Consider the following 15,005-nt stretch of genomic DNA (forward strand, 5'->3'; position numbering starts at 1 on the left):
AGAGAGAGAGAGAGAGAGAGAGAGAGAGAGAGAGAGAGAGAGAGAGATAGAGAGAGAGAGAGAGAGAGAGAGAGATAGACAGAGAGATTTGAAAGGAGTAGGTAAACTAGGAGATTATGGACAGCTGGCCAGGACAGAAGTAAAGCTAATTAAGTGATAATAGAGTCATAGAGATTTATAGCACAGAAACAGACCTTTCAGTTCAACATGTCCATGCCGACCAGATATCCTAAATTAATCTCGTCCTATTTGCCAGCATTTGGCCCATATCCCTCTAATCCCTTCCTATTCATGTACCCATCCAGATGCCTTGTAAATGTCATAATTGTACCAGCCTCCACCACTTCCTCTGGCAGCTCATTCCATACATCCTCAGTGTGAAAAAGTTGCCCCTTAGGTCCCTTTTATATCTTTCCCCTTTCACTTTAAACCTATGCCCTCTAGTTTTCAATTTCCCTATCCTGGGGAAAAGACCTGGACTATTCACCCTATCCATGCCGCTCTTGATTTTATAAATCTCTATAAGGTCACCCCTCAGCCTCCGACATTGCAGGGCAAAATAGCCACAGCCTATTCAGCCTCTCCCTTTAGCTCAAACCCTGCACCCTGGCAACATCCTTGTAAATCTTTTCTGAACCCTTTCAAATTTAACAACATCTTTCCTATAGCAGGGAGACCAGAATTGCACACAGTATTCCAAAGGTGGCCTAACCAATGCCCTGTACAGCTGCAACATGACCTCCCAACTCCTTTATTCAATGCAGTGACCAATAAAGGCAAACATACCAAATGCCTTCTTCACTACCTTGTCTACCTGTGACTCCACTTTCAAGGGACTACGAACCTGTACTCCAAGGTCTCATTGTTCAGCAACACTCCCCAGGACCTTACCATTAAGTGTATAAGTCCTGCCCTGATTTGCCCTAACAAAATGTAGCACCTCACATTTATCTAAATTAAACTCCACCTGCCACTCCTTGGCCCATGTGCCCATCTGATCAAGGTCCCTTTGTACTCCGAGGTAACCTTCTTCGCTGTCCACTACACCTCCTATTTTGGTGTCATCTACAAACTTCCCAACCATACTTCCAGTATTCACATCCAAAATATTTATATAAATGTCAAAAAGCAGTGGACCCAGCACTGATCCCTGTGGCACACAGCTGGTCACAGGCCTCCAGTCCAAAAAGCAATCCTCCACCACCCTCTGTCTCCTACCTTCGAGCCAATCTTGTATCCAGTTGGCTAGATCCCCCTGTATTCCATGTGATCTAACCTTACTAACTAGTCCACCATGCAGAACCTTATCGAACGCCTTATTGCAGTCCATATAGATCACGTCCACCGTTCTGCCTTCATCAATCATCTTCATCACATCGTCAAAAAACTCAATCAAGTTAGTGAGACATGATTTTCCATGCACAAAGCCACGCTGACTATCCCTAATCAGTCTGTGCCTTTCCAAATACCTGTCCCTCTGGATCCCCTCCAACAACTTGCCCACCACTGATGTCAGGCTCACTGGCTTATAGATCCCTGGCTTTTTCTTACCGCCTTTCTTAAATAGTGCTTGCCTGTTAGCCAACCTCCAGTCTTCAGGCACCTCACCTGTGGCTATTGATGATACAAATATCTCAGCAAGGGGTCCAGCAATCACTTCCCTAGCTTCCACAAAGTTCTAGGTTACACCTGATCAGGTCCCAGGGATTTATCCACATTTATGAGTTTTAAGATGCCCATCACCTCCTCCTCCTTAATATGGACACTTTTCAAGATATCGCTATTTATTTCCTCAAGTTCTCCAGCTTCCATATTCTTCTTCATAGCAAACACTGATGCAAATACTCGTTTAGTATCTCACCCGTTTCCTGCGTTTCCACATGTAAGCAACCTTACTGATCTTTAAGGGGTCCTATATTCTCCTTAGTTACCCTTTTGTCCTTAATGTATTTGTAGATTCCCTTTGGATTCTCCTTGACCCTACTTGCCAAAGCTATCTCATGTCCCCTTTTTGTCCTCCTGATTTCCCTCAAGTATATTGCTACTGCTCTTATAATCTTCTAGGGATTCACTCGATCCCTGCTGTCTATATCTGACATATGCTTCCTTCTTTTTCTTGACCAGAACCTCAACTTCTCTAGTTATCCAGCATTCCCTACACCTACCAGCCTTGCCCTTCACCCTAACAGGTACATACTGTCTTTGGACTCTCGTTATTTCATTTTTGAAGTCATAGAAGTCATAGAATCCCTACAGTGTGGAAACAGCCACTCGGCCCAACAAGTCCACACCGACTCACTGAAGAGCATTCCCCTACCCTATCGCTGCAGTTCCCATGGCTAATCCACCTACCTTGTACATCCCTGAAGGGTTCCCATTTTCCAGCCATCCCTTTACCTGCAAATATTCACCCACAATCAACTTTTGAACATTCTTGCCTAATAACATCACAAACAACACCCCAAAAATACTTGCAAATTAAGACGTGATAAGGGAAGGAAGAAACCTGACTTCATCCCAGGATCTCAAAGTTTCTGTGGAGATAGCAGATGCATCGTTTGTTCTTTCAGACAGGCAAATACCAAATATAACTCCTCTATTCAAGAAAGAGGCAGAAAACACAAAAGAACAGATCACATCTGTCACATAGAAAGTACTGTAATTTATTAAGGAAGTTATAACATGGCACTAAGAAACTTTAAAGCAATCAGACAGTCAGCATGGAGTTACGAAAGGAAAATAATTTATCAGAGATATTTGAGAAAATAAAATGTATCATATAGATAAAAGGGATAAAAGGGAGCTGTAGATGTGGTGTGTTTGGATTTTGAAAATGAGACGTGGCAAGGTGCTACATCAAAGATCTGTATCCAATGAAATTTAGAAGAATATATACAACTAAAACAAAAGCAGTAAGTGGTGGAGAAACTCAGCAGATCTGTGTAGAAAGAGAAACAGAGCAAATGTTTCAAGTCCAGAAACCCTTCAGCAGAACTGAAAACAGCTGGGAAAGGGGTGGCGTTTGTACTGATTGGGAGTGAACAGAGAGGTAAAGAAGGGAGAGAGCAAGAGAGAGACAGACAGCATGAGAAATGATGACGTTGCTGATAAGCTGAGAGACAGAAATGCTAGGTAGGGTGCTGTTGTGAAGTGTCAATGGTTGAAAATGGGTTTGGCTGCACCGGATGCAACTAATACAAAAGAGGACGTAGGGGTGTGGGGTGTAGGAGGGTGGTGGTGGTAATGAATATGAAAAACAGTGTTCACTTTCTGAAATTATTAAACACAATATTGAGACCTGAAGGCTGTAAGGTACCTAGGCAGATGATGGGGCTTTGGCCCTCCAGCCAGTGGTGGGGAATCAATACAGTGTGGAGCTGGAGAAACGCAGCAGGTCAGGCTGCATCAAAGGAGCAGGAAAGTTGATGTTTTGGATCGGGACCCTTCATCAGCTCCATTGTAAGTGGATTTGTAATGGATATTGGTGGCTACCTTATCGCCAGAAAATAGAAACATATGTAGATGGAGGGAAGGGAGGAGTCAGAGATATATAACAAGAATGGTCAAGTGAAGGAGCAAAACAATGTGACATTTCACAAGCATCACTAACAAAGGAGGCGGCCTGTTCTGTTTTTAGACCTGTTCTGTCATTCAAATGGATCAGGGTTTGTCTGAAACGGAACTCTATCTACGTAACTTGTCTCTGTAACCTTGGATATCCTTGCCCAAAAAGAATCTATCAATCCACTTTAGGAATTTTTAATTGCCTCCAGCCTCAAACAAGTTTTTGGAGGAGGGAGCTGCAAATTTCCACTTTTTATTGTGTGCAGACTACTTCCTGAACAGACTGGCTCCAATTTTAAGGTTCTGACCCTGAGTTCTGAATCTTTCCAAAAGAGTAAATAGTTTCCATCAATCTTTGAATCATAGAATCCCTACAGTGTGGAAGCAGGCCATTAAGCCATCAAGTCCACACTGACCTCCAAAGAGCATCCCACCTAGACCCACCTCCCTACCCTATCCCTGCATTTCCAATGGCTAACTCACCTAGACACTACGGGCAATTTAGCATGGCCAATCTACCTAACCTGCACATCTTTGGACTATGGGAGGAAACCAGAGCACCCAGCAGAAACCCACGCAGACGTGGGGAGAATGTGCAAACTCCACACAGACAGTTGCTCAAAGGTGGAATCGAACCTGGGTCACTAGCACTGTGAGGCAGCAGTGCTAACCAGTGAGCCACCGTGCCGCCCCAAATCATAAACACCTCAATTAATGTATTAATCATGTACAAGGGAAACAAGAGATGCCGGCTGTATCTCCAGCTGTTTGAGGGACACGGATTACAAAATTAGACTAGTAATAAACTAAATGTCACCTTATGGGCTCATAACTCTGACAGTATTTAACAGATTTGGGAAATATAGGACTAAGTTCTTCAGTTCAGTAATACTGTCAACACCAATGGAAAAGATATATCCCCTATGATGTGCTAAATTCCTCCTTTATCCTTCTTGCTGACCACACTCCATTAACCCTTTCTAATTTCTGCCATCCTTTTGACTGCATCGCTTCCTGAGAGAACAGATGCTTATGGGTTAAGCCCCATTCAGAGACTTAAATATAGTACTGAAAGATCCCTCAGTTCAGAGCTCTCAGAGAGGTTATCCTTCCAAGGAGATGTCAAACCGAGACACATCTACTCTCTTAGATGAATCCCACTGCATTATTCAATGAGTGAGAGAATTATCACCAGTGTCCTGAGCATTATTTATAATTCAAACAGCTTTGCCAAAACAGGTCATCTAGCCATTTATCTCAATATTGTCTGTGGGAACTTGCTTTGGATAAATTGGCTGTTTTAAATGGAGGAAATGCAACAGAGGCCATATTTTGAAAACAACTTATTGGCTTTGAAGCAACTTTGGACTTCCTGAGATTGAAGAAGTGTTTACAGAAATGTATGTTGCTCCTTTCTCTCCTGGCAGGATAACAAAAAGTTATTAGAGCCAAAGTCAATCCTGGCTTCATCTAACATCTGCCACAGTCAACTTCCAGCAGGGACAGATGGACAGCAAGATGGTCAGCCAATTTTCCTGACCCTTAATCCCAGGGATGGGGATAGGTGTCAGGACAAGGGCGAAGTGACACCTATTGTCATACCCTTTTGCTACCAGGACTAAGATCACAAACTGTAAAGTCTGGGGATTGAACCTAGGATTTTTGTGTTTACGTTCAGATGTCTGGTTTCAACTGTGTAGGTCAGAGCGCCGATGCAAGTGGTCTCTCTTACTGGGCTTGATTTCTGTGACCGCTGTGAAACAGCAGTGCTAATCACTGAGCCACTGTACTGCTCTATGTGCAGTTACTGCTGCCATCAGTGTGAACCATTCCTGGCCTGGCCATGTTTGGCATAGGTACAATAGGCTAAATGGCCTTCTTTGTGCTAGATCATCCTCTGAAGTTCATCTTACGTCCATGGAGGTTTAGCTGTGGAAGCAGTGAGGCAGACAACTGCATCCCTAACATCATCATGTCCATAACCTGCTCAATCACCACATGCACTGAATGATAAAAACTCACCCCTAATGATGTTACGGAAACATGCTGAATTTCCAAAATGTATTAAACAAGCAATGCGGCAATTTGTCACAGCTTTCTCTGCAGTACCTCCAAAAATCGCACTTTTTTTCCCCCCACCTAGATGATCAAGGACAGCATGCACTGGGATCACCCCCATCACCGAGTTCCTCTCTAAATCAAACACCATCCTGATTTTGAATAAAGTTCACATTCCATCACTTGTCACTGGATCAAGATTTTGGAACTCCCTCCCTGACAGCATTGCAAGTGTACCTCCTACACCGCATGGAATGGAGTACAAGGAGGCAGCTCACCATCACCTTTAAGGACAAATTAATTCAAGATGGGCAATAAATGCTTTGATGTCAACACCTCAAAAGCAGATTGCTTAGCTCTGTTGGCTGGATGGCTGGTTTCCAACGCAGAAAACACTACAATTCAGTTAAAAATGTTGCCCACTGGCAAAAAAGGTTTGTGTAAATTTAAATTTGATATTGGCCTTTAAGAGAGAAGCCCATTGCTTTTAGAAAGCAAATCAAAATATTTCTTCTCAAAGCAACTTGAGTTATTAATAGATCAATAGAATTTTGATACTAAAGCAGTCTGTACAACCTTTTGGCACATTTGTCAAAAAAAAAGTCCTGCTACAAGAGTTTATGCCAATGTTCTCTCTCACACTCGCCTTGTGAACTCAGCTCACAATGTCCCATTGTTTAATGCTGCATTTATACCACAACTACAGGATCACTGCTATGCAGTCTCATCAGCACTAGTTACACCGTAAAGTCAAACTGAATCAGAACTGACGTTAGTGTAAAGTGCTGTCAGACCTTTGAAGAAGTGAATCTCATTTCACTTCACTATAGACACAAATGGGATTCAAATATCTGCTCTCACTATCTGTTGAGTTCAGTGATAAAATAAATGTTTGTGGAAGACAAACTTGTAGAATCAGCGATCCTTAAATGGCAAGTGGCTTCTTACCTTCAGTCACCATGTCATTCCATTACCGACATTATCTTACCAGTCACAATTCAACATGTCATTCCCACAAACTTGGTGCACCCATACGAATTGCATCAACAAGATTCATTCAGAACCATGAAAGTCAACAACTTACAAATGATTCTAATGGCAGTGCTGCGTTAAATGCAAAGTTTGGGACATGTGGGATCCTTATTAACCTTCCTGTTAATATTGACACATACTAAACTAAAACACAGCTAAAGATTTCTGGCAAACTCTCTGCAACATTCTGAGCTTTGTTTCTATGCAATCACTTACCTTTTTCCTTATGTTCTGGCTCGGGTTGATTGCTACTGCTGGAGCTAATGCTGGCATCAAACCCTGTTGGGGAGACATTGCCTTCGGACTGCCCCTCTTGCAGCTCCCCTGTCACACTATCCACCTCATTGGTGCTGTCAGTTTCACTCTTAACACTTTGGACTTCCTCCTGGCTTGGAGCCAAGGTTTGAGTGAGCACAGTGTTTGGCTGTGGCCTGGTGGCCTCTGTCACTGTGACTGAGACCGGAGACTCGGGGGTGGTGGGTGGAGTATTGAGCACAGAGTTGCTACCACTGCTGGGCATTTCTCCCTTCTTGTCCAGCTTTTCAGCTGGTTTCTCCTCGCTGGGTCTGACAGGGGAGATAAGTGAAGGTGCAGTTTCAACTTCCATGGCTGGAAGCCTCTCCTCCTCTTTGGCAGTCTTGGTTGGTCCCTCAGCCTTTGCCTCTTCTGGTGCCACAGGTGGGGACGACGTGGTCTCAGTATCGGAATCAGAGAAAAGCTCCTTCAGAACCTTCTTCGGCCACTGGATCTGGATACTTGACCATACATCTTTCCGGTCCTTCACTTTTGCATTCTGAACCCTTAATTCGGAATTATTTAAAAGCTTGATCCTTTTCTCGGGCATTTCTGAGAAACTGGAAAACAAAGTGGTGTGCAGAGGTTTCCTCTTTTCCTGCAATCCATTGTGTTTTCTGGTGGGGGAGCTTTTCATTTCAATTCTTTCACCATCCTCATCCGAGCTGCTGCTGCTGCTAGTGGTGATGTTGAGGGGAGATTCTTTGCCTTTTGACCTCTCACCCTTGCAGTTAGGTGACCCCTTTTGCGTCCAGTCTTCGGCTCCAACTCTTTTCCTCCGGGAACGCTTCATATGCGACTTTGCCCACCTCTCTGTTGGTTCTTTCTGACCTGAGAGTTTCAATCTCACAGTTTCCTCCTCCTCATCTTCAGAACATTTTCCCCTTCTTACCCATTCCAGAGGGTCAGAGATACTTCCCAACTTGGCACCAGCTGTAGGCATTCCAGCAGTAGGAAGGTTTCTCTGGTCCTGAAAGGCTTGCTCCTTCCTCTCCTGCATTGTCGAGTCCTGTTGTGGATCTTTTCTCCAGGTGGCTTCACATCGGGTGCCATCATCATCATCACTCTCTTCAGAGCATCCAGAACCTAAGAATATAAAAGACAGACAAATCAACGTGACTTAAAAGACATGAAGCAAAGCACTATTCCAATAATCATTTACCAGACCAAATGCCTGTTGAGTTAATCAGGTATCCTTTCATTGAGTCCCAATTTTCATAAAGCCTCGGGTCCAAAAGCCTGACAGACATGAGCAAGAGAAATAAATACATCATAGCACCTTTCCAATCTAAAAAGCAACACAAGGAGATAAATGGACACAATCCACATCTGAACAGCTATTGTTGATTGTGGTATGGAGGGAAAATTGTGCGCCCTTCAACCTCTCACCTTTTCAGTTAGATAAACACATTTTCACCCAGTTTTTGGTGACGGGTGATGACATTTCTCACTTCTGGGCCAGTTTTACATGTAATCAGTTGTGGCTCAGCAGGTAGCAGGTTTGCCTCAAACTACTGTAGATTTTCAAATCCCATCACACAGACTTAAGCCCCTAATTCACAATTACACTACCTGGACAGTATTGAAGCAGCACATCACTGCTGGAGTTCCCATCTGTCAAACAAGGTAGAAAGTCAATATCTCATCTGTCCTCCTAAAAGATCCTATGACACTATTTCAGATAAGAGCTCGGGTGTTCTCCTTATCAACCTGGCCAACATTTATCCCCTGAACAACCTTCTGAAAATACATTTCACCTAATCATTCATCTCATTGCTGTTTGTGGGATCTTGCTATATGCAAATTAGCTGCCATTCTTTCTGGAGTACAGCAGTGCCTACCCTTCAGAAGTACTTCAATGGCTGTAAAACACCTTTGGAATATGTTGAAATCATGGAAGATTCAATATAAATGCAAACTGGGTGATATGTAACCATTTCAAAATTTGCTGACAGAATGTTCAGGAAGATGGTGAAAGACTTGAAATGGATGTGGGTGGGTAAAACAGGTAAACATGTGGCAGATTAAATTTAATGCCGAGCCATACAAAGTTATATATGTAGGAAGAATGAGGAGAGACAATATAAAATAGAGGGTACAATTTAAGGAGCCTGCAGAAACAGTCCCGGGGTTGTAAGTACACAAATTATTGCACGCGGCAGCAGGATATTGATCCTCTGTTGTAACAGGGTCAGAATCCAGGAACAACTAACTGGTGTTCCTACATCATGTGGACTTGCAGCAGTTCAAGAAGACGGCTCACCACCACCTTCCCAAGGGCAACTGTGGACAGTGACATTCTCAGGTTATGAATGAATTAACAAAAACTACACTGAACTATATGAACCACAATTCCTGAGAGTACGATTACAGTCTTGGAATCAGTCCACGATAGCTAATTAATAACTTTAGCTGTAAAATTCATGAGGGTGCTTTTATTTGGGTGTGCTTTTCCCAGTAGCTAACAGCAGCATCTACAGCTTAATATTCTATGCCAATGATATCTGTCATTTCTGAAATAAAAGTATTTAGTGAATATGATGCAACTTTCAGGCAGTAATTTACAATTCAAAACAAACATGAAGTGTAAATCACTTCACTACTTACAGCTCTATTTGAAAGGAAATTCATACCTTGTACTCCATTGAGAATGGAATGGCCTTCAGTCAAATTGTCTTGCTCACAGCCTCTTGTTTCTACTCCAATTAATATTGGTGAAATGTCTGAAGATATTGCGTGAGCTGGCGACTTTGAAACTCGATGGACTCGTGCAGACTTGCTGGGAGATTTATCTTCCTTATCTTTTTTATCACTATTTTCCTTTTCTTTATCCATTTTGCCCTGAAAATGCAGATATCATAAATCTTTCTTTTTCCAAACACCATTTATTTTGTAGATTAACATTTAACAGGGATTGCTTTTATGCAAAACTGTATGGTTTATAAAGGAGAGTGCTACATTCAGAAAGGTTATAGTAGGGTTGTATGAGGTGGAATATAGATTCACTGAGATTATACTGGGACTAAAAGAGTAGAACTATCAGGACAGATTACTTAGATTAGGGCTTGTATTCCCTGACAGTAAAATTTTAAAAAGGGTGATGGAAGAATTTACAATGCTTAGACAAGCCGTTATGGTGGACAGAAAGAAACTTTTTCCTCTGGTGGGGGAAATTCAGAACAAATATCATAACCTTAAAATTAAATCTAGGTATTTTAGAATGACATTATGGACACTTCTTCACACAAAGCATTCTGGAAATCTGGAAACCTCTCTCCCACAAAAGCTTTAGATATTGAGATTCATAGGTTTTTGTTCGACAAGCGGTTAAATGAATCAAAAGCAGGTAAATGGAGTTCAAGGACAGATCAGTCATTAATGGTGGAACAGTCTTGTGGGGGGGGGTTGTTGACCCACTTCTGTCTTTATCCATGGTTTATATATTTGAAACACGTTCAAACTAGCAGCGTATAAATTCACAATAAACCAAGGCAATAATCTGGACTGCATTACAGAGATATAACCAATAATGACACTATTACATTGACATGAAATGTAGGTGTGCACCGACGTAAAAGTGGCAGTGTACTGAGTACACTAAACTCTGAAGCATACTACACCAAATACGACACAATTTGTCTGATGATCACAATCTTTTCTCCATATAGCTCATGGGTGATTTTGTCTGCAAACTATTTTTGGTGCGCAATCAGGACAACAAGTGAAAGTGACATGAAAAGAACAAGTACACCTTCGATGTTTCCTGCACAGTACTGTGGTATCAGTGGGTTTTCTATTAGTAATAGTCATAAATTAAAACTCACAGCAAAGTCTCTGCATTATGTGGCTTGATCAGGCTATAATCAACAACAGCTTGAAATGCCACTGAAGCAGAAAACAAGAAAAATACTTAATTGGATAATAAGGGTTGCATGAAAAGTCATGTTTGGTTTTTTTCACTGAAAATGGAATTAAAAATTTGAATGAAGAATTAGACATAGAATAATTGAAGGATGAAGGAATCTTTATGAACATAAAATAAACAACCTACAACTTGGGAGCATAAAAAGTGAACCACTGCAAACCCACAGTTTTGGGTTATACCATTTGGCACTATGAGCCATATTTTTCATTTAAATTTCTCTCCATCTCCTAAATAATAACGTTCAAATCAGCATGTCTAGGGAAGCTGGCGAGGATTGAAGCAAGACAAAAATACTAAGAAACCCTCAACAACATTTAGTGTCAATACACTTCTCTCTTCTGTCCACAGTAGATTATTCACAACTGGGAAATGATTCACTAGTTGTGGCCAAAGCAGTCTTGATAAATTTGTTAGATCCAGTAAAATAATCAAAGAAGTACATCCCCAAAGATGTCTTAACACTAATCAGGATAATGGACTCATTTATTTAAGAGATATTTGACTTTTTAATTTGATTCACATATTAAGATTACAATTTCCATATGTTAGATAGAGCACCCGGCAGAGAGAGGAGCACTTGGTCCAAGCTGTCCATGTTGGGCCTACTCCGAGCCTTCCTTATCAAACTCAATCAGGACAACCCTCTAGTCTCTCCTTCCACAAATGTTCACCCAGTTGCTCCTCAAACTGCACACACAATAGACAATTAAAGCGAGTTTCACATTCTCACTGCTCTTTGGGTAAAGATGTTTCTTCTGAATTTCCAGTTTATCTACTGATGACCTACATTCCTTATACCAGAGACAAAATAGCCTTTTTATTTCAATTAGGGTTGTCAACTCTATTGAATATTTGTATTCCTGGAGGTTTCATCACACCTGCTCCTATCTTCAACCACCAACTCAGTCAAATAGGTTCTATACCTAACTCCACTATTTTCATAATTAGCAAAGAGGAATGTTCCAAGCAAGTGAGAAAAAAGACCTGCATTTTTTTTTTAAAGTGTGACACTGCAAAGTTTTTTTTGCCTTCCCAGTCTCCACTGGGAGGAACAATATAGTTCAAATTATAGAACCAAATCTCAGGAGCAAGTAGATTTCTATACCATACACTTCTGAGAGATACACAACAGGGAGGTGCAGGTAGAAACTGCACCCTGTCACACCCCATCTTACTGGATCTGGTAAATCTTTGTTGCAGTCCCTCCATTTACTAGACTAATTCCTGGGATGGCAGGACTGATGTATGAAATGAAACTGGATTGGTTTAAAAAACTGAGGGGAATCTCAAAGAAACCTACAATATTCAAACAAATGCAGGAAAGATGTCACTGATGGCCATGGAGTCCAGAACCAGAGGTCACAGTCTAAGCATCCTCCTGGCAGGCTCATACAGTGGTGAAATCACACGGGATTCATGGTGAGCTGGCAAGATGGATACAGAACTGGCTTGGTCACAGAAGACAGAGAGTAGCAGTAGAAGGGTACTTTTCTGACTGGAGATCCATGCTCAGTGGTGCATAATAATGATTTGCAGGAGAATATAGGTGGTCTGATCTTAGTGCAGATGACACAAAGAGCTACAGGTTGTGCAGTGAATTGCTAGAGGTTGCAGCAGAATACAGATGGGCTGGGAAGTTGGGCGGAGAAATGGCAGATGGAATTTAATCTGGACAAATGCGAGCTGATGTATTTTGGAAGGTCTAATGTAGGAGGAAAGCATACACTAAATGGCAGAACCTGTAGATGCATTAACATACAGAGGGATCTAGACATACAGGTCCATAGTTCCCCGAAAGTGACAAAGTAAATGGATATGATAGTCGAGAAGGCATATGGCATGCTTGCCTTCATCGGTCAGGACATAGATTATAAAAATTGGCACGTCATGTTGTAGTTGTATACAACTTCCTGGTCAGGAAAAAGAAGGTAGCATACATTGGGTTTAAGCTATTGGGCTCGAATGAATCCCCAGATGACTGTAAAATACGTAGGAGCACACTGAAGAGGGAAATCAGAAGATCAGAAGAGGGTATGAGATTGATCTGGCATATAAGGTTAAAGATAATCCCAGGAGGTTTTATAGCTATATTAGAAGTAAAAAGGTGGCTAGGGAGAGAATAGGCCCCCTTAAAGATCAGCATAGCCATCTAGAGCCATAGGAGATGAGGGAGATTTTTAATGAATATTTCGCCTCAGCATTTACTGAGGAGAGAATCATGGATGCTAAGGAAATAAGGGAAACAAGTGGGGATATTTTGAACTGGATACACATTACCAGAGAGGTGGTGTTTGCAACCTTAAAGCACTTTAAGGTGGATAAACCCCCTGGGCCTGATCAATCCATCCTCCGAAGTTGTGGGAGGCTATGGAAGAAACTGCAGAGGCCCTTGTGGAGATTTCTGCTTCATCTTTAGCCACTGGTAAAGTTCCGGAAGAGTGGAAGGTGGCTAATGTTGTTCCATTGTTTAAGAAAGGTAGCAAACACAAGCCAGGGAACTACAGGCCAGTGAGCTTGACATCAGTGTTAGGCAAGTTATTGGAGAGGATACTGTGGACGTAAAAGAGACTCCAGGATGGTGTGTTGCCTCCCTGGTGCCAGGGTCCAGGATGTCTCTGAACGGGCAGAAAGCATTCTGAAGGGAGAGGGTGAACAGCCAGAGGTTGTGGTACATATTGGTATTAACGACATAGGTAGGACAGTGGATGTTGTGTACATGGACTTCAGTAAGGCCTTTGACAAGGTCCCTCATGGCAGGCTGATACAGAAGGTAAAGTCACACGGGGTCAGAGGTGAGCTTGCAAGACGTATAAAAAACTGGCTCGGTCATAGAAGACAGAGGGTAGCAGTGGAAGGGTGCATTTCTGAATGGAGGGCTGTGACTAGTGGCATTCCCCAGGGATCAGTGTTGGGACCTTTGCTGTTTGTAATATATATAAATGATTTGGGGGAGAATGTAACTGGTCTGATTAGTAACTTTGCTGATGACACAAAGGTTGGTGGAATTGCAGACAGCGATAAGGACCGTCAAAGGATACAGCTAGATATAGACTGGTTGGTGACTTGGGCAAAGAGATGGCAGATGGAGTTTAATCAGGAAAAATGTGAGCTAATGCATTTCGGAAGGTCTAATCCAGATGGAAAGTATACAGTAAATGGCAGAACCCTTAAGAGTACTGATAGGCAGAGGGATCTAGGTACCCAGGTCACTGAAAACAGCAGCACAGGTGGAAAAGGTAGTCAACGAGGCATATGGCATGCTTGCCTTCATCAGCCAGGGCATTGAGTTTAAAAATTGGCAGGTAATGTTGCAGCTTTATAGAACCTTAGTTAGGCAGCATTTGGAATATTGTGTTCAATTCTGGTCGCCACACTACCAGAAGGATGTGGTGGCTTTGGAGATGGTACAAAAAAGATTTACCAGGATGGTATGGTGGGCATTAGCTATGAGGAAAGGTTGGAGAAACTTGGTTTGTTCTCACTGGAACGACGGAGGTTGAGGGGTGACTTGATAGAGGTCTACAAGATTATGAAGGGTGTGGACAGTCTGGATAGTCAGAAGCTTTTTCCCAGGGTGGAAGAATCAGTTACCAGGGTCTATGGGTTTAAGGTGTGAGGGGCAAGGTTTAAAGGTGATGTACGAGACAAGCTCTTTTACACAGAGGGTGGTGAGTGCCTGGAACTCCCTGCTGGGGGAAGTAGTGGAAGCAGATACCATAGTGACGTTTAAAGGGCGTTTTGACAAATACATGAATAGGATGGGAATAGAGGGATACGGTCCCCAGAAGGGTATGGGGTTTTAGTTGTGACGGGCAGCGTGTTGGTGCAGGCTTCAAGGGCTGAAGGGCCTGTTCCTGTGCTGTAATTTTCTTTGTTCTTTTGTTCTAAGATCAACCAACATTCGGATAGTCAAGCTCTGATTAGGGATAGTCAGCATGGATTTGTGTGCGGGAAGTCATGTCCAACAAATCTTTCAGAGTTTTTCGAAGAGGTAACCAAGAGGATGGATGAGGGTAGGACAGTGAATGCTGTCTATATGGACTTTAGGAAGGGCTTTGATAAGGTCCCGCACGGCAGGCTAGTCATGAAAGTTAGGTCGCATGGGGTCCAGGGAAAACTAGCTAATTGGATT

The 15,005-nt window shown here is 42.4% G+C and overlaps 1 protein-coding gene across 1 annotated transcript in view; it reads right to left on the minus strand.

Moving 5' to 3' along the window:
- Positions 1-15,005, minus strand: part of arid4b (AT-rich interaction domain 4B) — a 101,472-nt gene that overhangs the window by 14,561 nt on the left and 71,906 nt on the right. Inside the window, exons 11-12 of the mRNA XM_048597215.1 lie at positions 9,582-9,789; positions 6,871-8,034 (exon numbers count right to left, since the gene is read on the minus strand). Coding sequence (XP_048453172.1) covers positions 6,871-8,034; positions 9,582-9,789 — 1,372 coding nt within the window. The remainder of the gene's footprint in view (positions 1-6,870; positions 8,035-9,581; positions 9,790-15,005) is intronic.

This window comes from Rhincodon typus, chromosome 5 (genome assembly GCF_021869965.1).
Source record: "Rhincodon typus isolate 14 chromosome 5, sRhiTyp1.1, whole genome shotgun sequence".
Lineage (NCBI taxonomy): Eukaryota > Metazoa > Chordata > Chondrichthyes > Orectolobiformes > Rhincodontidae > Rhincodon > Rhincodon typus.